General features: G+C 44.6%; 1 protein-coding gene across 1 annotated transcript; it reads left to right on the top strand.

Moving 5' to 3' along the window:
• Positions 1–521: 521 nt before the first annotated feature.
• Positions 522–13403, top strand: LOC121459530 (histone RNA hairpin-binding protein). Its single transcript, XM_041669417.1, has 8 exons — positions 522–895; positions 1010–1126; positions 4185–4289; positions 7671–7730; positions 7924–8061; positions 9226–9375; positions 10587–10668; positions 12549–13403. The coding sequence occupies exons 1-8, from the start codon at positions 837–839 to the stop codon at positions 12627–12629; spliced, it is 792 nt and encodes a 263-aa protein (XP_041525351.1). The 5' UTR covers positions 522–836; the 3' UTR covers positions 12630–13403.
• The last annotated feature ends 8294 nt before the right edge of the window (positions 13404–21697 follow it).

Genomic DNA, 21697 nt, shown 5'->3' with positions numbered 1-21697 from the left:
TCCAGACACAGTGCTCAATGGTTGGGCACGCTGCCCTTCAATGAACTAGTTTGCCGCTCTGGGCCAGGTCCACCCTTAAGGTAGAGTCGCGGCTGCCTACACCATCTGCGACTAGGATAGTGGGGTCTGCAGGGGCTCGGCCCTCGCGCTGGTGACTCAAGCAGAGAAGGCGGCATCAGAGTCCAGATAACCTTGGAGGGGAAAAAGAGACCACTGAGTGTGCTGGCTACTAAGGGAGCTTTCGCAAGCCTTGCCTTCAAAGTTATGGGTTTAAATTACAAGCGGGCGCCCCGGGAGTATTGTGGAGGCGGGTAGGAGGTGCCGGTCCCGGACCAGGTCTACGTCTTCCGCCTTCCGGCCCACACCAGCGACTTGGCCACGCCTGCCCACTTTGACTGGCAGTGGCGCGCACTGCCCAATCTCCCGCCAATACTCCTTGGGCCCGCGAAGACGCAACCAATCAGAGACGCAGCAGCCACAGCGCCAGCCTCCTGGAAGGCCGTCGGGGGCCGCCAGCTCCTTTCCACTTTAGTCGGGCTGTCGCATTTTTCCCGCCCTTCTGGGCGACTGCATCAGGCGTTGGAGTTTGGCGACTGCCTGCAGTTTCGAGGCTTAGGTCGGAGCCGGGTCCGCCAGCGGGGCGCTCAGAGCCGAGAAGGACTCCCCTACAGGGGGACGCCCGATGGTTTCGTCCGACCCCGCGCGCGCGCGGGAGTTGCCGAGGGGCGGGGCCGCTGCGCTCTTAAGGGCGGTTGGGCAGGGCTAGCTCAGACCTCGTCAGCGCCGTCGCCGAGGGAGGTCAGTGCTCCTGAGCCGCTCTCCGGCCCTCTGCCGCCATGGCCTGCAGACCTCGAAGCCCACCCCGATATGGAAGCCGCCGCGACGGCGGTGCAAGGTAAGCGGGCGTGCGGTCTACAAATCCTCCGTATCGGGTTGTCTGTGAGGCTGGGGTCCCTGAACCACCCGGACTTGTGGGGCCCCGCCCACTGACTGCAGTCTGTGTCCTCAGCCCGCGGTCCCCTGCGAGATGGAGCCTCGGACGGAAGCGCAGAGCGGACGGAGGGGACCGGAAGCCCGAGGACTCCGAGGAAAGCGAGCGCCAGATTGCGGACCGTCGACCTGAAAGGTGAGCCCTGGCCGGGTGGAAACTGGTTGGTCACTCGGTGGGTCTGGAGGAGGGCCAAGGGACCTTCATCCCATTGCACTCGCTTTTTAGACGTTGGGATAATTTAGGTGCCTCTGGGTTCTTTTCATTTTTACTCAGTTCTCGAAGCATCTTAGCAGTAACTGATAGGTGGCAGCAAAACTGGTTTTATCCGGAGTCGGGGAGCCTTTATAGTCTTCGCGCATAGTGTCAGGCACTACTATTTGAACACCTTGTTAAAATGTTTCGACACCCGCCGTGTGTGTGTGCGCACACACACACACACACGGGCGACAGAGACAGAAAAAAAATTAGGTTTTAATACCTGAGTGAAAGCCAGCTGCAAACCAAAGTTGAATTCCGGGATCATTCATTCTTTGCGATGTACCTAGGTCCCTTCCATCTGATAAGCTTTTGCCATGGGGTTTTGGTGTTTTGTTTGTCTTTAAAGTGAGGCCCTGCTGAAATCAACGAGGTCTCTCGGTAGCCTCACAGAGGTGTGCCAACAAGTCAAATAGTAATTTAGAGACACCAGGAGTGTCTGAAGAGTAAGCTGCTTATGTGGGCTGCTCAGGGAAGTGCTGTCTGGGGGAACCTTTGTGTGATGACTGAAGAGGAAAGTGATCTCAGAGTTTGGACCATGCTTTTCTGTAGGGATAGATGCCCTCTAGCCAGCTGACTAGAAGGGAAGATGAGGACAGGGCTGCTGAGCCCAGTGAAGGGACGTGAGGGTGGTGTGGAATTCAGACTTCTGAATACACAGGCAGTGCTGATCGAGGACAGAGAAGGCAGATCCGGGGCTGGAGAGATGGCTCAGCAGGTACGAACACTGGCTGCACTTCCAGAGAAACTGGGTTCAGTTCCCAGCACCCACATGGCAGCTCATAACTGCCTATAACTCCAGTTTTCAGGGGATCTGGCATCTTCACATAGACATACATGCAGGCAAGACATGAGTACTTATGAAATAAAAATAATTTATTTGAAAAAGAGTCAGACTGTTTGAAGCACTTGACCATCTCTGATTCCAGTCAATCTCCAGGGTAGCTTCAGCCGTGGGTGGGCAGATCTCTCTTGGGAGGGAATCTGCTTAAGTTTGGGGAGGCTGTCAGGTGTAATGTGAGTTACCAGCACATGCTTGAAGATTGTGGATTAGTTCTGGGAGTATAGCAGAGGACAGCCCTAAGGTAGGTAAAGGGGGAGTTGACACTCTTAATCTTATCTTATCTTAATCCCAGTAGTGCTCAGGGAGTAGAAGCAAGAGGATCAAAAGTTCAAGGTCTGTCTTTGTTGAATAGTGAATTTGAGACTAGCCTGGGCTATCTTGTCTTATTGAGATGATTTGAGCCCTGTCATGGTCTCAGTTATCTGAAGACAAAATGTTAGGTTATTTATTAAAGAAAAGTCTGTCCTGGAACTCAGTAGGTAGATCAGACTGGCCTTGAGTTTGGGTCCACCTGCCTCTCAAGTGTTAGGATTAAAGGCAAGTGCTGCTATCCCAGACTAGATTTATTTATGTATATGAGTGTTTTGTCATATAAAGTATATAACGTGTGCCTGGTGCCTGTGGTTTCTCCAGGCATTGGATCCCCTGAAATGGGATTTATGGGTGATTGTGAGTTGTCGTGTGTGTGCTGAACCATGTCCTCCAAAAGAACAATAAGCATTCTTAGTTGCTGAGCCATCTACAGCCCCAAAAGTTAGAATCCTAAATTCTCTAGGTCATGGTATCAGTCCCCTGGTTCATAGGTCACCACTTGTCCACTTCATTGTACCAGTGGCAGGAATGCTTCTGCTCATTGGCCTTTGTATTTTTTTTTAAAGAGATTTGTTTATTCATGTATTTTATGTGTATGAATGCTCTTCATGAGCACCAGAAGAAAGAGTCATCCTACTATAGATGGTTGTGAGCCACCATGTGGTTGCTGGAAACTGAACTCAGAACCTCTGGACGAGCAGCCAGTGCTCTAAACCACTTAAACCATCACTCCAGCTCCTTGGTTTATTTTTTGTTTGTTTTTGAGACAGTGTTTCTCTGTGTAGCCTTGACTGTCCTAGAACTCTGTGTGCACCACCACTGCCTGTCATGGTAGGCTAATTCTTAGTAAAATAAAAGTTAGAGCTGTCAGGCATGATGGCACATGACTTTAACTCCAGCACTTGAGAAACAGAGGCAGTAGGCTGAGTTCAAGACCAGCCTGGTGATCCTGTCTCAAAAAAAAAAAAAAAAATTATATCCACAAGACTCATTCTCACCTTTTCCACATTGTAATTGTGGTATCTATAAGTGTTGTGAGTCTTGTGTATCTGTAAGGTAAGCCTCATCTGTTTTGTTGGAGTCTCACTGGATTGGTCACAGTGTTTAGCATTATGCATTTTGTTATTTGGAATCTTAAAAATACATAATAATGGGCTCAGAGGTTAAGAGCTCAGGCTATTTTTCCTGAGGTCCTGAGTTCAATTCCCAGCAACCACATGGTGGCTCACAACCATCTGTAATGAGATCTGGTGCCCTCTTCTGGCCTGCAGGCAGAACTTGGTATACATGCTTTTAATCCTGACACTCAGGTGGCAGAGGCAGGTGGATCTCTGCAAGTTCAAGGCCAGCCTGGTCTATAGAGTGAGTTCCAGGACTGTTGTGCAGAGAAACTCTGTCTCAAAAAAGAAAAAAAAAATTCTATAATACCTCCTTTACAGCTAGCACAGTGGAGCCAGATATCGTCACTAACACCTGTCTTTCCAACACTTACGAGATAGCTGAGACAGGAGCGCTTTCAAGACTATATGATGACACTGTTTTCAGAACAAAAAGTCAAGTTCTGTAGCAGGTACTCTTCTTGGTACTGACCATTTACCTCTCCTGTTTCTCAGTAGACGGGGCCCATAATCCATCACTGACTCAGTGGGTGGGTAGCTGTCTGATGTCCAGAAGACTGAGAAATTGCCTAAACTCACTGTTTCCTTGCCAAAGTAGTGTCATACTCTTTCCTCAGAAACTGAGATAAAGTACTTATTTAAATGCATTTTCCCTTCATTGTAGCTTTACAACTCCTGAAGGCCCTAAGCCCCGTTCTAGATGTTCTGACTGGGCAAGTGCAGTTGAAGAAGATGAAATGAGGACCAGAGTTAACAAAGAGATTGCAAGGTACACATTTTAGTATTTTTTTTTTTTTTTTTTTTTTTTTTTTTTTTTTTGGTTTTTCGAGACAGGGTTTCTCTGTGGTTTTGGAGCCTGTCCTGGAACTAGCTCTTGACCTACTGATGGGTAGGGCCCAGGGTTGTCTGTTTGTTTTGTGTGTGTGAGATGCCCTTCTAAATGAGTGCTTCCTAGTTTGAGATCCACCGCTGTCTTCATGGAAACGGGAGGTGCTGTGGATTGCGGTGATGGGTGCTTTCTCTTCGTGTTCATATGTGGCTGTGTGAGTGAGTGCAAGTGTGTGCACGTGAGCGTATGTTGAGTCAGAGGTTGCTGTCATGTGTCTTCCTCAAATTGCTCTCTAACAGAGCTGCTCTTACTGAACTCAGAACTTGATAATTTGGTTATTTTACCTAGCCAGTTTAGCCTGGGGATCCCATGTGTCTGCCTTTCAAGCACTGGAATTAGGGGTGTACCACCACATCCACCCAGGATTTTATGCGGGTGGTGTGGACCCAAATTCTACTTCTCACATTTATGTGATGAAAACTCTTTATTCATGGATTTACCTCCCCTATTCTAGAAGGTTTCTTTTTTTTTTAAATTTTATTTAAATATTTATTTATTATGTATACAATTGTCTGTGTGTATGATGCCTGCAGGTCAGAAGAGGGCACCAGACCCCATTACAGATGGTTGTGAGCCACCATGTGGTTGCCGGGAATTGAACTCAGTACCTTTGGAAGAGCAGGCAATGCTCTTAACCACTGAGCCACCTCTCCAGCCCGAGTCTGAGGTTCTTAAGAGATATTTCTAATACAGATTTTAAGTACAAGGGTTACTAGAAAGATGCTGGAAAAGAAAGTAAATATCCCAGAGTTTGAATATGGGCTTTTCAATAGAGTCATGCTTTGTTGTCTTTATGGTAGTCATATAGGATTTTGGTGACCTAGGATTATTTTCAAAGGATTGCTAAAGAATTTAAAAGATCGTGGGGTGGGGTGGGGTTTCCTGAGGTATACCTGACAGAATTTCAATTGATTGTGTAAAACTAAATGGGAGGTGGGGGAGATGGTTCAATGGATGGAATGTTTGCATAAGAATGAGGCCTAGAGTTGGAATCTCTAGCACCTGCTTAAAAGCTGGGTGGGCATAGTGGCTTGCCTATAATCCTAGGACACTTGAGAAGCAGAAAATGAAATTCCCAGTGGCAACAGAGGAGGCCCAGCAAATGACCTCCCAATGACCCAAGTTTATTTCCTGGGAGCTAGCTTCTACAGGTCCTCTCACTCCCTTATGTTGATAGCACACTAGAACCCACACACAAACACAAGTAAAATGTGATAGACGCTAGCTGAACCTTGAGCTCTGGGTTCATGGAGAGACCTTGTGTCAGTAAAATAGAAAGTGCCTGAAAGATAGCTGGTAGACTCTACGGCTTAGTCTTGTTTATAAGATTTACAGAAATTAGCTGGGTGTAGTTGCACACACCTTTAACCCAGCATTGGGGAAGCAGGTGGATAGCTTGAGTTCAGGCCAGTCTGGTCTATAGTAAGTTCCAGCATAGCCAGGGTTACCTTTAAGAAGCTCTGTCTCACACACACACACACGCACACCCATAAAGAAAGAAAGAAAATAAATCCCAGAAAGTAGCTAGAAGATGAGAGTTTACTAAAGGTTGTAGCACTTAAACCTTAATCCCAGTTTCTTAGTTTTTTTTTTTTTTTTTTTAATGGTTTGACCTCAAACTCTTGTTATTGAAGACAGTTTCATTATATCTTCTGAAATGGTATAAATGGAAATAGACTAGCTGGCATCAAAGCCAGACTAGGCAACTTAAACTTTACCTTTTTAAAAAAAAAGAAGAAGAAGAAGAAAGGTAGGGCTAAGCTAGAGCTTAGTAAAGTGTTTGCCTTCCATACAGGGCATGAGTTAGGTCCCCAGAACCCTTGTAAAGAAGCCATGTGAAGTGGTACATGCTTGTAATCCCTGTACTGGGCAGGCAAAGGTAGGAGGATCTCTGAAGTTGCTGGCCACTCAGTCTAGCTGATTTAACAAGCCCAAGGCCCATGAGAGACCTAGTACCAAAAACAAAGTGGGTGGGATGGCTCTTGAGTTTTTTGTTTTTTTAATTATTTATTTAGTATGTACGCAGTGTTCTGCTTGCAGGTAGATATGCAGGCCAGAAGAGGACACCAGATCTCATTACAGATGGTTGTGAGCCACCATGTGGGTTGCTAGGAATTAAACTCAGGACCTCTGGAAGAGCGGCCAGTGCTCTTAACCTCTGAACCAACTCTCCAGTCCGGCTCTTGAGATTTTATGGCCTCCATGAGCATGCACTGTATGTAACACAGAAAAGGACAGACAGTTTTGGAGGTGTTTTGTTTTGCTTGTTGTTTTTTTTTTAATTGATTAATTATTTATTTTTTTGGATTTTTTTTTTCCTGAAACATAAATTACAAAGGAATAGACTCAAAGAAATAATGCTGGGCCAGTGAGATGGTTCAGTAAATAGAATTTGTGTGTAAGTCTGATGATATGAATTTGACTCTCAGCTCAGATAATGAAAGGAGTTGTTTCAAGTTGTTCTCCGACTTCTGCATGTGTGCTGTGGCATGCATGCACAAACGCATAGTCTTTTTACAATTTGTTTTTAAATTGGTCTAAAGTGATGATGGCTTAGTGATTAAGAGCATTTAAATTGCTATTGCAGAGGACCCAGGTTTGGTTTCTAACACTCACATGGTAGCTCAGAATTCTGTTGTATATGGATGTTTTGCCTGTGTGTATGTCTCTGTGCCCTATGTGTGTGCTTAGTGTCCATAGAAGCAGAGGAGGGCATCCCATCTCCCTTGTGCTGGAGTTAGCCACCATGTGGGTGCTGGAATAGAACCTGAGTCCTCTGGAAGAGCAGCCAAGTGATCCTAACTGCTGAGACATGCATTGTCTCCAGCCCCCCCAAAAAAAACATTTTTTAGAAATAAAAAGAAAAAAAGTAGTTCATCTCCTGTTCCATCTAACCCAGCCTCCTAAAGTTTTTAGTCAGGGGCTAATAATAATAAGCCCAGGCTAACCTCAGACTTAACAGTCTCCCATTCCCAAACTATGCTATGCAAGAAAAAGGCTTCGTTCTTGTTTTAGAGGCACTATTTTATTTATCTTTTTTTAACTTTTCTGTTCATTGGTGTTTGAGGGAATCAGATCCACTGGAACTTGAGTTACAGACAGCTGTGAACTACCATGTGGTTGCAGGGAATTGAACCCAGGTCCTCTGGAAGAGCAGCCAGTGCTCTTAACCACTGAGCCCTCTCTCCAGCCCCTAGAGCACTAATTTTTGTTTATGTGTTTTATCCTTTTAAAAACAACAGTGTTTTATTTTGTTCTCAGATACAAGAGAAAACTACTCATAAATGATTTTGGAAGAGAGAGAAAGTCGTCATCAGGAAGGTACGTGCTGAAACATTTTGAATTTGCCCGTGAAAATTTTAAGGGGCTTGTCCCAGTAACATTTACTGGTAATTTTTTCTTTGCTGTTGTGTACTGGAAATTCCTATAGTATAGATTGGTTTTCGTAGGAGCCGTATCATTTGAAATCACTGTTGTGGCACAGTGATCTTACCAAGGCTTTCATTCTTTTCAGTTCTGATTCAAAGGAGTCTGTGTCTTCAGTACCAGCTGATGTGGAGACAGATGAAAGTGTCTTGATGAGAAGACAAAAGCAGATCAACTATGGGAAGAACACTATTGCCTATGATCGATATATTAAAGAGGTCCCCAGGTACTGTTGTCACATAGACCTGTCTTGTTCCTACCCAATAACATTGTACCTGTTAGACATACCTTCTAGGAAGTATTTAATGGCGACTCATAAGAACTTAAGAAATCATTTTCATAGCTTTGACTATGAGATCATTTTAGCATTTTAAGGTACATAGATATTAAAATACACAATAGGAAGATAAATTCAAGTTATATATTTATTTAATTGGACAGCTGGGCCTGATGATACTTTTATTTTTTTGTTTTTGTTTTAATTAACATGTTTTTGGAACTGTGTTGTGGTGGCTTATGCTTTTAATCCCAGTCCTTGAGAGGCAGAGGTAGACTGATCTCTGAGTTCCAGGCCAGCCTGGTCTACAGAGTGCGTTCCAGGATAGCCAGGGCTACACAGAGGAAACCTGTCCCGGGGGGGGGGGGGAGTTAATGTGTATAAATGTTTTGTCTGTGTGTATGCACAGTATACTATGTGCATGCCTGGTGCCTGCAGAAGCCAGGTTAGGGTGTCAGATTCCCTAAAACTGTATTTAGATGTTTTTGAGCCACCATGAGGGTACTGAGAAGATTGTCTGCAAGAGTAACAGGTGCTCTTAACTACTGAGCCATCTTTTTTAGTGTATAATTACAGAAAAAATTGCCATTACTGTTTAAACAGCACATTCTTGCTTTTATTGTTCTCTTGAACAGACACACAAAGGGATATAGTGGGTTTTGGGTTTTTGGGCAACATTAGGATTAAAACGCGATTTTTTTTCTAAAACGTGAGTTCCAAAGTAATAGTAAGATTCAAAGAGGTCTTTCTAAGGGACCTCGTTTACCATACTCCTACCCCAGCCTCCTAAGTTCTGGGAATACCAGTTCATGCCTGGTTGATACTGCTTCTAGTGCTTTTTTTTTTTTCCTTTTTGCTCATTTAATAGAATCTCAGTGACTAGTGGGTGTGGTAATGCAAGCCTTTAATCTCAGAACTCAGAGACTCAAGGATCTCTGAGTTTGAGACCAGTTTGTATGTAGTGAGTGCATAGAGAGAGATCATGTCCCTTAAAAAATAAATGAATAAATAAAAAGGAATCCAAGTTGTTAAATTTTAACCTCAAAGTGTGATTAGTCTTAGCTACTGTAGAGATACGAATGACTTGTATTAAGGCAATCTTATGCCCTACAGACACCTGCGACAACCTGGAATCCATCCTAGGACTCCTAACAAATTTAAGAAGTATAGTCGGCGGTCATGGGATCAGCAGATCAAACTCTGGAAGGTGGCTCTGCATTTTTGGGATCCTCCTGCTGAAGAAGGATGTGATTTGCAAGAAATGTATGTTTTTGTTGCTTTCTTTTTCTCTATCACAGTGGCAGATTATCATGGAAGTTGTCAAGAAAATGGACAAACTAGCGTCCAGGTTTCATTATATTGCACGGAGTTGTGGATGCCAGGGAAGAGCTCATTCTTTGTGCTGGATTTAGTCTTTTGGAGCCAGAAAACAGTTTAGGACACTAGCTGTGTGTGTGCAAGTCAGAGGACAACCGTGGATTTCAGTCCTTTTTGCTGTGTTTGAGACAGGGTCTTCTGTTATGTTTGTTACTGTGTGGGCCAGGTGGCCTGTGAGCTTTCTTTGATATGGATTTTGGGAATCCACAATTAGGACCTTATGCCACATAAACACTTTCCACTGAGCCATCTCCCCAACTCTATTTGAGGGGTTTTGGTTGGATTTTTGAGATAGTGTCTCTGTATGGTCCTGTCTGTCCTGGAGCTTGAGGTTAGACCATGTGGGCCTTGAACTCCCATTCTTCTGAATGTTGAGATTAAAGGTGAGCACCACCATGGCCTGCCCCCATTTGACTCTGAAAGGTTCTTGGGTAGTCCAGGGCCCTCATGCATGCTGGGCAAGCACTTTATATACTGAGCCACTACCATTTTTGGTGGTTTGATCAGGGTCTTAACTCTGTATCACAGGTTCAACTTGAAAAGGTTGAGGTGTTGAGGTATGGTACTACCATTCTCAGCAGCATTCCTTTCTGCTCATCCCAGAAAATTGGTCTTGCTACTTTGCAAGAATGTTTACAGGGCCGGGCGGTGGTGGCACGTGCCTTTAATCCTAGCACTCGGGAGGCAGACAAACAGATCCAGTGAGTTCGAGGCCAGCCTGGTCTACAAAAGAAACCCTGTCTCAAAAAACAAAACAAAAGAATGTTTACAGGGCCAGGAGTGAGTTCCAGCACAACCAGAGCTACACAGAAAACTTTGTCTCAAAAATAAAACAGGATATTTATAGGTGTGTATGAATAACAGCACAGATTGTCAGATTCTGGTCTTCTGAGAGCCAGGCAGGTCTTTCATATGTTGCTGTCAGCTTTCTATGTTGGGTTGATTGGTCTGGAATTAAATTTTGGCAAATGTGACTGAAAGTTGACCTTGGGTACAACTGTGATGTGGGTGGCGTTTGGTTTTAGTGAGCAAACTTTGAATTCTCATTTTCTGTTGGTAGCAGGTAACTGACATGCTTGTTAAATTTCATTTCTCAGACAACCTGTAGATCTTGGGGAAATGGAGACAGAATTCACAGAAAGCAGCTCTGAGTCCCAGACAAGTTCACAGGATAACTTTGTAAGTACTTCCTTCAGTTTTGTGTCTCATCTTGGGTGGTTTTTTGTGGCTTTTTTTTTTTCCTTTGTTTTTTCCCCTAGTTTTTAGATGGGGTCCCTAACTTTGGAGCCTGTGCTGGGAACTAGCTCTTGTAGACCAGGCTGGCCTCAAAGTCCCGAGTGCTGGTATTAAAGGTGTGTGCCTCCACCACCTGGCTTTTTCAGCTTGGGTGGTTTTTGGTTTTAGTTTTTTGGTTTTGTTTTTGAGATAGGGTTTTTCTATAGCTTTGAGCCTGTCCTGGAACTAACTTTTGTAGTCCAGGCTGGCCTCGAACTCAGAGATTCACCCGCCTCTGCCTCCTGAGTTCTGGGATTAAAGGTGTGTGCCACCACTGCCCGGCAGAAACGGGTTCTTATGACATTAGCAAACATTATCCTTCAAATACCAGGATTCAGAAAAGAGCTAGAAGCCGGGCGGTGGTGGCGCACGCCTTTAATCTCAGCACTTGGGAGGCAGAGGCAGGTGGATCTCTGTGAGTTCGAGACCAGCCTGGTTTACAAGAGCTAGTCCCAGGACAGGCTCCAAAACCACAGAGAAACCCTGTCTTGAAAAACCAAAAAAAAAAAAAAAAAAAAACCAGAAAAGAGCTAGAGAGGTGACTGGCCTTGAACTCACAGTCTGCCTCTGCTTCTTGAGTGCTGGGATTAAAGGCATGCTCTACCACTGCTCGGCATTCAGCTTGGGTGTTTTGTTTTTTAAATTTATTTATTATGTATACAATATTCTGTCTGTATGCCTGAAGGCCAGAAGAGGGCGCCAGACCTCATTACAGATGGTTGTGAGCCACCATGTGGTTGCTGGGAATTGAACTCAGGACCTTTGGAAGAGCAGGCAATGCTCTTAACCACTGAGCCATCTCTCCAGCCCTCAGCTTGGGTGTTTTAAGTCACTTGAGAATACATACAACTTTACATACTGAGGTTATAACTGAAGTTTGATTATAATGTTTATGAAAAGGGGACTTTTTCCCATTAAGAAATACCAAATTGATCACATTGGGTTCTGAGCATTTGACCTCAGTTGGGCTTTTGACTATTTCAAAAACCATGAGTTAGCCAGGTGGTGGTGGCATACATCTTTAATCCCAGGATTTTGAGATGTGAGTTCGAGGCCAGCCTGGTGTATAGAGTGAGTTCCAGGACAGCAAGATTTGTTAGAGAAACCCTGTCTTGAAAAAATAAAACAAAACAAAACCACAAAACCCATTGGTTATGACTGGGGATGGGATGAAGGGTTAGACTATTTCAATCCTAGCATTTAGGAGGCAGAGGCATGCAGATCTCTAAGTTCGAGGCCAGCCTGGTCTTTGTAGTAATTGCCAGGCTGCCAGGATTATGCAGTGAGGGTTCCCCTGCTCTACCTCTAATAAACTGAGCTATACAGAATTGCCTTATCTCTGATTCAGTAGTTAATGACCTGGTACATTCATTCAGATATGTCTATATTTATATAATTTATAATAAAAAGATCTCTTTATTTTTATGGAGACCTTTCACTGTTTACATATGTAAATATCTAAGATCTGAAGTGGCAAAACATGAAAGACTCAGGCATAAGCTGTTCCTATGCTGTACTTGAATATATTTATACAAGGATGATTGCATTATCCTGACTCCCAGCTGTGCCACTCCAGGTACTCGGGTTTATTGTTCTTTTTTACGCTGTACAATGTGGTTGTGGCGAGCTGGGAGTAATACATACAATAAAATACACTAGAAGGGGCAAAATGATGCCGGTTTTCTTTGCTTTATCTTGCTGCTGGGCAAGCCGCAAGTGGGCTTGGAAACTTAAGAGGAAACCTTTGTGATGAGTTGATAGGTGTGATGGCCTCTGTTTTCTAGGATATGTATGCTGGCACACCCACCAAAGTCAGACATGTAGACTGCCAAGTGGAGGATGAGTTTGATTGGATGCTTGCTTAACTGAACCCTTGAAAGACTTCTCTGCCATGAGTTACCTGCCACCTGGTGGCAACTCTTGGAAATACTTGGCTCTGCCTGGCCATCTGGAAGACTGGCTAAGCATGAACTCTGTGCATTTGTATTTGTTTTCTCTGTTAAAGAGTTTATTTTCTCATGATAAATTGTTTTTATTGCCTTATTTTTATGTATGGTGAGTGTTACACATGTTTTAAATTGTAAATTAAGCTAAATTTGGTGAAGACTGAACCCTATTATCTCCCCCGTCCCCAAGTTAGACAACGGGATACTTGTTTTCCACAAGAACTTGAGACTTCAGTTGCCACTTTTTGATGGGTTGACAGTAAATTTTAACCTTGTGTTTATGGGACCAATCTCGAGTCAGCTGTCTTTATAGGTAAGTGATGAAGTATTCTCTCAGTCCAGTGACTTTGTAAAAACTTATTTTCTGGTCTTTTATCAATGTGAATGTAGTTTTCCCTCGTAGTGCTCTGAACATAAATGTTAAGCTGTTATATTAGTGGGCTTTATGTAAGTTATATAGTGTTAATCTGGAACTTTAAAAAGCACTAGTGTGATGTAGAATCTTAGCATGTGCTCTGAGAGTTGAGGAAGAATTTTTTTTTATGATCAGTAAATTTACCATGTAATATTGCTGTAAATGATAATGTGTACAGATACTCTGTTCATGTATTCAGTTGTAAACTTGTCAATATTTGCATTTCTATTGCTTTTGTATGGAATGATAATTGCAAAAATAAAGATGTTTTAACTGATTTGTAACATTGCCCTATACTGTGTGGTGGGGTGGTCAGGGCAAGCTTTTCTTTTGTCCCTGAAGCACTTGCATGGCATATGGGAATGACATCTCCCTTTGGTGAGAGAACCATGCTCAGATCTGCTGGGTAGTGCCAAGTACAGACACTTGACCTGTTAAGTACCTACACATTTCATCTGTGAGGGGACTTCGTATGATGCTCTGGCATGGGACCTGGTTATATGTCAGTGTAGCTACTTGACATCTGACTACCTGTAGATTCTATTGTTGTAATAGGAGCGGCGGGGTGCTTCCCACCACCCAGCCACCCGCACAGCTAGCTTTACCCGAAATAATTACACGGAAACTGTATTCTTTTAAACACTGCCTGGCCCATTAGTTTTAGTTTCTTATTGGCTAGCTCTTACATATCTATCTAACCCATTTCTAATAATCTGTGTAGCTCCACGAGCTGGCTTACCAGGGAAGATCTTAACCTGTGGCTGTGTCGGGAGTGAGAATCATGGCGACTGCCTGACTCAGCTTCTTTCTCCCAGCATTCTATGACAGCCACAGTAGATGACCTGAAGGCTATATTCTTTTTATAGTGGGTGTGAGACCATCTGTTTAGTGATCAGGTTGAGGTAAGTGAGTAGGGTGAGGTAGGGAATGTGGGAATCGCCACTTTTCAGATGGCCTGATAGGTGGCATTTGAGTCAGACCAGCCTAAAATGTGGAGGCTAGGAGGACTTGGAACAATTAGTGAAAGCTGCTCATGCACTTGTTCCCTTGTGCTGGGTGAAACAGATAAGGAACTATCTGTCTTGTTGGGGGTCGGGGGCAGTACTCCTGCCTTCTGCTCTGGATAGAATAGTTACTGAAATGCTCAGGACAGGCTTGTTGAACAGAGTGGGATCTGAGTAACTTCCTCTCATGATGGCAAACTGCTAAAATTAAAGGCATTCTAGAATACAGATTTTCTCTTAAAGGTAGATAGTGGCTTTAAGACTAGGAAAGTTGAGAGCTCTCTAAACCATAATACTGCTGATCTTACAAACCTGTTTGTTCCCCAACAGGAGCCAAAAAAAGATGGCATCTTTTCAAGAGGACATACATGTACTCAAAAGCTAAACTCTTGAAAGTTTGGCAGAAACATATGATCGGCTGAACAGGCAGTGGAAATAAATTTAGCCTTTTGGGCCCTTGGGATCTTGCGAACAGGAAACAGGCTCAAGAATCCAGTGGCATGTTGATGGTACACACTTTTTTTTTTTGGTTTTTCGAGACAGGGTTTCTCTGTAGCTTTTGGTGCCCGTCCTGGAACTAGCTCTTATATACTAGGCTGGCCTCGAACTCCTAGAGATCCGCCTGCTTCTGCCTCCCAGTGCTGGGATTAAAGGCGCCACCACCTCCCGGCGATGGTACACACTTTTTTGGTGTTTTCGAGATGGGTTCTCTGTGTAGCCCTGGCTGTCCTGAACCCACTCTATAGACCAGGCTAGCCTTGAATTCACAGAGATCCACCTACCTCAGCCTCCCAAGTGCTGAGATTAAAGGTGTGCGTGGTGCAGGTGGATCTCTGAGTTCATGGCCAGTCTGATCTACAGATCGAGTTTCAGGACAGCCAGGACTACACTACACAGAGAAACCCTGTCTTGAAGAAAACCAAAAAAAAAAAAAAAAAATCTAAAAGTACAGAGGTTATTCTCCATGGGCTAGAAGGATAATTTTGAGGGTGGACCCAGCAACCTAGAGGACAAAGCCAGGAGCCTAGAGTCTGGTCCTGGGGATAGAGATGAGATATACTTGGGACTGCTTACGTGGCATGTGCTGATGGGATTTCAAGACTGCAGCATTGCTGTGAACTGGCCACCAGAGAGCATGTTCTCTTCTAGTATGCAAGCAGTGGATGATGGAAGTGAGTAACTGGGTTTTTACCTGGTCCAGGATCACAGCAGTCCATACCTGTGACTTGCTGCATTCCCACCTGGTGACCAGCAAGCCTCAGCAGTGTGATTTGCTGAATGGGATGGGCAGCCAGGAAAGCCTGGAGCCCAGGAAATGATTCAGACTCAGGTTTAGCAGTGCCTGAAACTACTAGACCTTGCCATAAGTTCTAAAAATGCCCTTTTTTATTTTTTTGTTTTTTTCGAGACAGGGTTTCTCTGTGTAGCTTTGGTACCTGTCCTGGAACTAGCTCTTGTAGACCAGGCTGGCCTTGAACTCAGAGATCTGCCTCTGCCTCCTAAGTGCTGGAATTAAAGGTGTGTGCCACCACCACCTGGCAACTGTGTCTTTTGTTTTTTGAGACACGATTTTCCTAGATAGCTCCGACTGGCCTGGATCTTACTGTACAGATCAGGTTGACCTCAAACTCACAGCAGTCCACCTCCCACCTCCATAAAGGCTCTACATCTGGCTCTAAATTTTTCAAATGCTCTTAACACAGCAAGAAAATCCATCTTCTGACTTCAGGTCTTGCCCTCAATGCTGGTAATATAGTCTAATATTTTCTATATGAATTTTTATTTGAATAACCAGTTAGCTAGGGACTGAGTTATGTTTTAATTTATTTGTGTGTGTGTATTCCGAAAATATGCGTTATTGTGTGTATGTGGAGGTCAGAGAAAAGCTTTCAGGAGTTGGTTCTCTCCTTCCTTTCTGGATTCTGGGGGACAGAACTGAGGTCATCAGGCCTGAGCAACATGTGCTATTACAGGCTGAGCCATCTCCCTGGCCCTAGTTGTCCTGGCTCTTCAACATAGAGCCAAGAAGTGTCAGAACTAAATTAAGTTGGTCCCAGCATGATTAATTCTTCACAATTCCAGGCTGATTGCTATCTTGTCTCTCTGTGTCTCGGGGTAGACGGGTCAGCTTATCGGGGTTGTCATCCCACAGCCTCAGGCTGGCTTTTTTTATTGTGAAGCTGTCCTTGTTTCTGGCTGCTGTCAGGATCCTGCCTTTTTAGCAGCTGCTGAATTGCTAACCTCTTTGTGTCTTTGGGAAGCTGTCTGTTGAGACTCCTCAGTGAGTCACCCGCTCTCTGCTGGTACCTAAGGAGTTTCCGAGCTCATGGGCCCAGGATCCTCTCCCCATCATGGCAGATCTAACTGGTCTATGGGACCATCATTATAACTGGGCAAATGATATCCCTTGTTAATTGGCATGTGGGCTTGTCTATTTTAAATCTGCCCTGGTATAATCTGCATAACTCAATATATTTAAGAATACTGAGGCTTTTTTCTTTGTTTTAAACTTTTATTACTTCATGTGTATGGGTATTTGCGTGCATGCATGTGTACCATGTGGAGGACAGGAGGGCATCAGATCCCCTGGAACTAGAGTTAGAGATGGTTGTGAGCTGCCATGTGGGTCCTCTGCAAGAGCAGCCACTGCTCTTAACTGTTGAGCCATCTTTCCAGCCCCTGCTGTTTGGTTTTTAACTTGCTGACTTTAGATGTAAGCCACTTTATAAAAGTCATACTTTGCAGATGCATTAGGGCAGAGCAGAGCTCTTGGGAGGTGGAAGCAGGAGAACCTGGAGATCAGGAGGTCTAGGTTAGTTTCAGATACATGAGACCCTAGCTCAATAAAACAACAAAGATACCTTGATATTTTCAGGGGAAAAAAATCCTTTCTTTGGGTAGGAGTGAGTGCAGGAAGAAAAGCTTCAAATACGCGTCTCTAAGGACCTGATAGCTGAGGGCCCAACACTGGCCCTCATTAGTGTCTGCATTCTCCACATCTTTAATGTGCTTCTTCCTCATAGAGACCCTGGTGGTATGAGCGCTCACTGTCCAGTCTGAGGTAATGTGCTAGCCAATCACAGTCAGTGGGCTTCCGTGTTTGTATACGTGGTTGTTCGTGTGCAATAAAGCAGACTCCTGTTCCCTGAACCCGTCTCTGGTATGGTTTATCTCATTCTATACATGGTTGTTCATGTGCAATAAAGCAGACTCCTGTTCCCTGAACCTGTCTCTGGTATGGTTTATCTCTGTGCCATTTATGAACCCATGTCATTGCTGTCTTGTCCAGGATGCCCTGGTAGCCAGCACCCATACAGACCTGGGTAAGGGTGGTCTCCAGGGGTGACAGCAAAGAGTAAGTGTTGTGGAAATTGTGTTGTGTTACATTTGTTTGTGCTATGGAATATTTGTTATAATGAGGCAAAGATGTGGATGTGTTGCTTTTTTTTTTTTTTTAGGTTTTTCAAGACAAGGTTTCTCTAGCATTGGAGCCTGTCCTGGAACTAGCTCTTGTAGACCAGGCTGGCCTCGAACTCACAGAGATCCGCTTGCCTCTGCCTCCCGAGTGCTGGGATTAAAGGCATGTGCCACCACTGCCTGGCATATGTGTTGTATTCTTTTATGTTGCATTTGTTTAACTCTGTGAAGCTGCGATACTATGCCTTGCTAAAATACCTTTCTGGTCTAATAAAAAGCCGCGGCCGATAGTAAGGCAGGAGAAAGGATAGGTGGGGCTGGCAGGCAGACAGAATAAATAGGAGAAATCTGGGAAGAAGAGGAGGAAGAGAATAAGGAGAGGAGGATACCAGGGGTCAGCCATGGAGTCAGTGAAAGTAAGATACACACAAGTAAGAAAAGGAAAAAGCCTAGAGGCAAAAGGTAGATGGATAATTTTTCTCTCCTCTCCTTTCCTTTCCTCTCCTCCCCTCCCCTCCCCTCCCCTCTCCTTTTCTTCTCTGGCTTTTCAAGACAGAGTTTCTCTGCAGCTTTGGAGCCTGTCTTGGGACTTGCTCTATAGACCAGGCTGGCCTCACACTCACAGAGATCACCTTAGATGGGACAATTTAAGAAAAGCTGGCAAGAAACAAGCCAAACTGAGGCTGGCATTCATAAGTAGTAAGTAGTAGCTTCTGTGTGTGATTTATTTGGGAGCTGGGTGGCAGGTACCCCAAAAGAGTAAAACAACCAACAAGTAAGAGCAAATTGATTGTAGTGCCATCTCTGTTGCTTTGCCAAGGCTGGGGAGTGCCTCAGTCTGCACAGAGAGAACCTGGTCACCTAGACTGGAACCTCCAGGGGTCCTGTGTGAATTCCGGAGTATAAGCTACCTACTTTTGGGTAGCAAATTATAATACATAATGGCCTGCAGGAATATTGGTCCCCTTGGCATGTGTCAGGAGTCTCTGGTAGCTTCTTGGGTTGTGTGCAGGCTCTTGTCTGAAGTGAGAACTCCAGATTTGAGCCTGAGGTCCCCTCCAATCCTCACAGAGGCAGGGGGGAGATTGTGTCCCAAAGATGTACAGTGCCATGTGTCCTGTCATCTCTGTAGTTAGTAGCAAACCATTTCCAGTCCTACCTAGGAGGTAGGATGTTAGGTGCTTTAGACGTCAGCCTGCACCAGATCCCCTTGGGCTGGTTGGCAGATTCCTAAGCTTTCTGGAAATCTCCCATCACATCTAGAAGGCAGCTGGCTTTCCTGCCACTGACGACATCCTAGAGAGAGGACGAGCGTCTCTAGTACTCCCTGGAACAGTTTGACTTCTCACCAGTCTGGAGACAAGAATTCCACATAAACACTATGCAAGCTTTTCCTGGGTCTGTTGCCAGCAGACAGCACCTTAGGTGTTAGGGTAAACAAACCTTGCACTGCCCCCTACCATCCGTTCTCATCCAAACTAGGGATCAGGACTACGTGGTCATTTCTGAATCTCCAGGTACTTTATTATTTTATTCTCTGTACATTGGTGTTTTGCCTGCATGTATGTCTGTGAGGGTATCACAAGCCCTGGAACTGGAGTTACAGTTTTGTGCTGCCATGGCCATGGGAATTGAACCTGGTCCTCTGGAAGAGCAGCCTTGCTCTTAACTGCTGAGCCATCTCTTCAGCCTCCAGGTTCTTGAAGAAAACCAGCATCTACATGAGGGCTCACAACCATCTTAACTCTAGTTCCAGGGAATCTATTGCCCTCTCCATACTAGGTGGTAGTCCCTCATGTACTACTCTGAGTCTGTGCTACACCCTGTCCATCCTCTATTGAACCCGGGGACGACATCAGGGGTCTCTGGTCCCTGAGTGGTCTAGACACCTGGAATGAATATTAAAGGAGGGAGGAGAGGAAGCCCTCCTGTGGAGGTCGTGTCTCTCACCAGGGCCTGGTAGCCTCCAGTCCCTTTGGAGCTGAGGCAGGGCCTCTCCTGTGGTTCTGCAGTTGAGAATGCTGTGTGACTGCCCTGACTTGAAGGCTCTATGTATCCCCTGAACCTACCTTTATAACCCCCGCCTGACCTATCTCTCCTGGGTTTTCTTGGATATCCAGAATTTTAGTGAAATGCTAAAAGATATTCAAAAGGGGCTGGAGAGATGGCTCAGTGGTTAAGAGCATTGCCTGCTCTTCCAAAGGTCCTGAGTTCAATTCCCGGCAACCACATCGTGGCTCACAACCATCTGTATTGAGGTCTGGTGCCCTTTTCTGGCCTGCAGATATACACACAGACAGAATATTGTATATGTAATAAATATTTAAAATAAATAAATAAATAAAGCTCCCAACCTAAATTAAAAAAAAAAGAAAGATATTCAAAAGTCTTTTGATCTTGTAACTGAGGCCTTATTTGGTGTGTTACTTCTCTGGTTACTGTGACAAAATATCAGACAGAAACTATTTAAAAGAGAAGAGATGGCTCAACGGGTAAGAGCACTGGCTGCTCAGCCAGAGGACTGGAGTTCAATTCCCAGCACTTCCATGGCGGTTCATAGCTGTTTATAACTGTTGTATTAGTCAGGGTCCTCTGGTGGAATAGAACTAATAGAATGAATGAATGTATCTACCTGTCATCTATCTGGGGTTTATTAGAATGGCTTACAGGCTATGGTCTAGCTAGACTCAAAATGGCTGTTTATCAATGAAAGGTCCAAGAGTCCAGTAATAGTTCAGTAATAGTTGAGTCTACAAGGCTGGATGTTTCAGCTGGTCTTCAGTATACACCAGAATTCCAAAGAAGTAAGCTCTAATGCTAGTGAAGGGATGAACTTCATCGAGAGCAAGCAGGCAAAGAGAGAACAAGCTTCCTTCCTCCATGTCCTTTAGGCTGCCGGCAGAAGGTGTGGCCCAGATTAATGGTGGATCTTCCCACCTCCAAAGATCTTGATTAAAAGTGGGTCTTCCCACTTCAAATGATTTAATTAAGGACAAAAATCCCTCACAACCCAGATGCTCAGGTTTTAGTTAGTTCCAGATGTGGTCAAGTTGACAACCAAGAACTGTCATCACTACCCATGAAATACATAAATAAATCTTTAAAAAAAGATTATCTTGGCTCACAATTCAGAGGGTAATCTTTCATGGCAGGGTAGGAATGGTGGCTGGATGAGCACTGTCCTTGTCAGGTGGCACTTGTCAATAGCTTGTTCACATCTCTGCAGATCCTGAAGTAGACACTAGGTCAGAACTGGGCTGTATAGCCTTCAAGTATTGTCTATGTATGCCAGCTAGGTCACATGTTCTAAAGTTCCCACAGCCTCCAAAAGCATGACCAGCTGGGGACCACATGCTAAGCACAATCCTGTAGGGATCGTTTTTTAAATTCATATTGTGTTTGGGGAGGGGGAATTAGCAGGTGTAGTTAAGGAGCTTGAGTTACTCAAATGGTCCTTAAATCCAGTAACCACTATACTTAAAAAATACCAAAGGGGCTGGAGAGTTGGCTCAACAGTTAAGAGTACTTGTTGCTCTTTCAGAGGACTCAGATGGTAAGATTTTTCAGCACCCAAATGGTGGCTTACAACCATGTGTAACTCCAGTGCAAAGAGTCTGACACCCTCTTCTGATCTCTGCAAGTGCATTGTATTCATGTGGTCTGCTGACATACATGTAGGCAAAACACTCATACACATAAAATAATAAATTTAAAAAATTAAAAAATACCCCAAAAGTAGAAAATGAATACCAGAGAAACAGAGCCACAGAGGAGAGGAGCCTGCGACCGGAGTGTGACATGGACAGGAAGCTTGAAGAGGCAGAAGGACCCTCCCAGAACCTTCGGAGGTGGTACAGACCTGTGGAGAGGCAGAAAGACCCTCCCAGAACCTTCGGAGGGGGTACAGACTTGTAGAGAGACAGAAGGACCTTCCCCAGAACCTTCGGAGGGGGTACAGACCTGGGACTCCTACATTTCACGATCCTGGCCTCAGAAGTACAGGAGAATAGGTGTCTGGAAGTTTTGTTGTTTTTAATTTTTTGAGATTGGGATCTTATTCCATAGCTAAGGCTGGCCTTGAATTTACACCTTTCCTCAGCCTCTGGAATGTAGTGAGTCCATGCACCATCACATTTAGTGATTGTTTCTGT

This window comes from Microtus oregoni, unplaced genomic scaffold (assembly GCF_018167655.1).
Source record: "Microtus oregoni isolate MIOR12 unplaced genomic scaffold, Mior012 000019F_ref0000042, whole genome shotgun sequence".
In the NCBI taxonomy this organism is placed as follows: domain Eukaryota; kingdom Metazoa; phylum Chordata; class Mammalia; order Rodentia; family Cricetidae; genus Microtus; species Microtus oregoni.
This window is presented reverse-complemented; position numbering and strand designations above follow the sequence as displayed.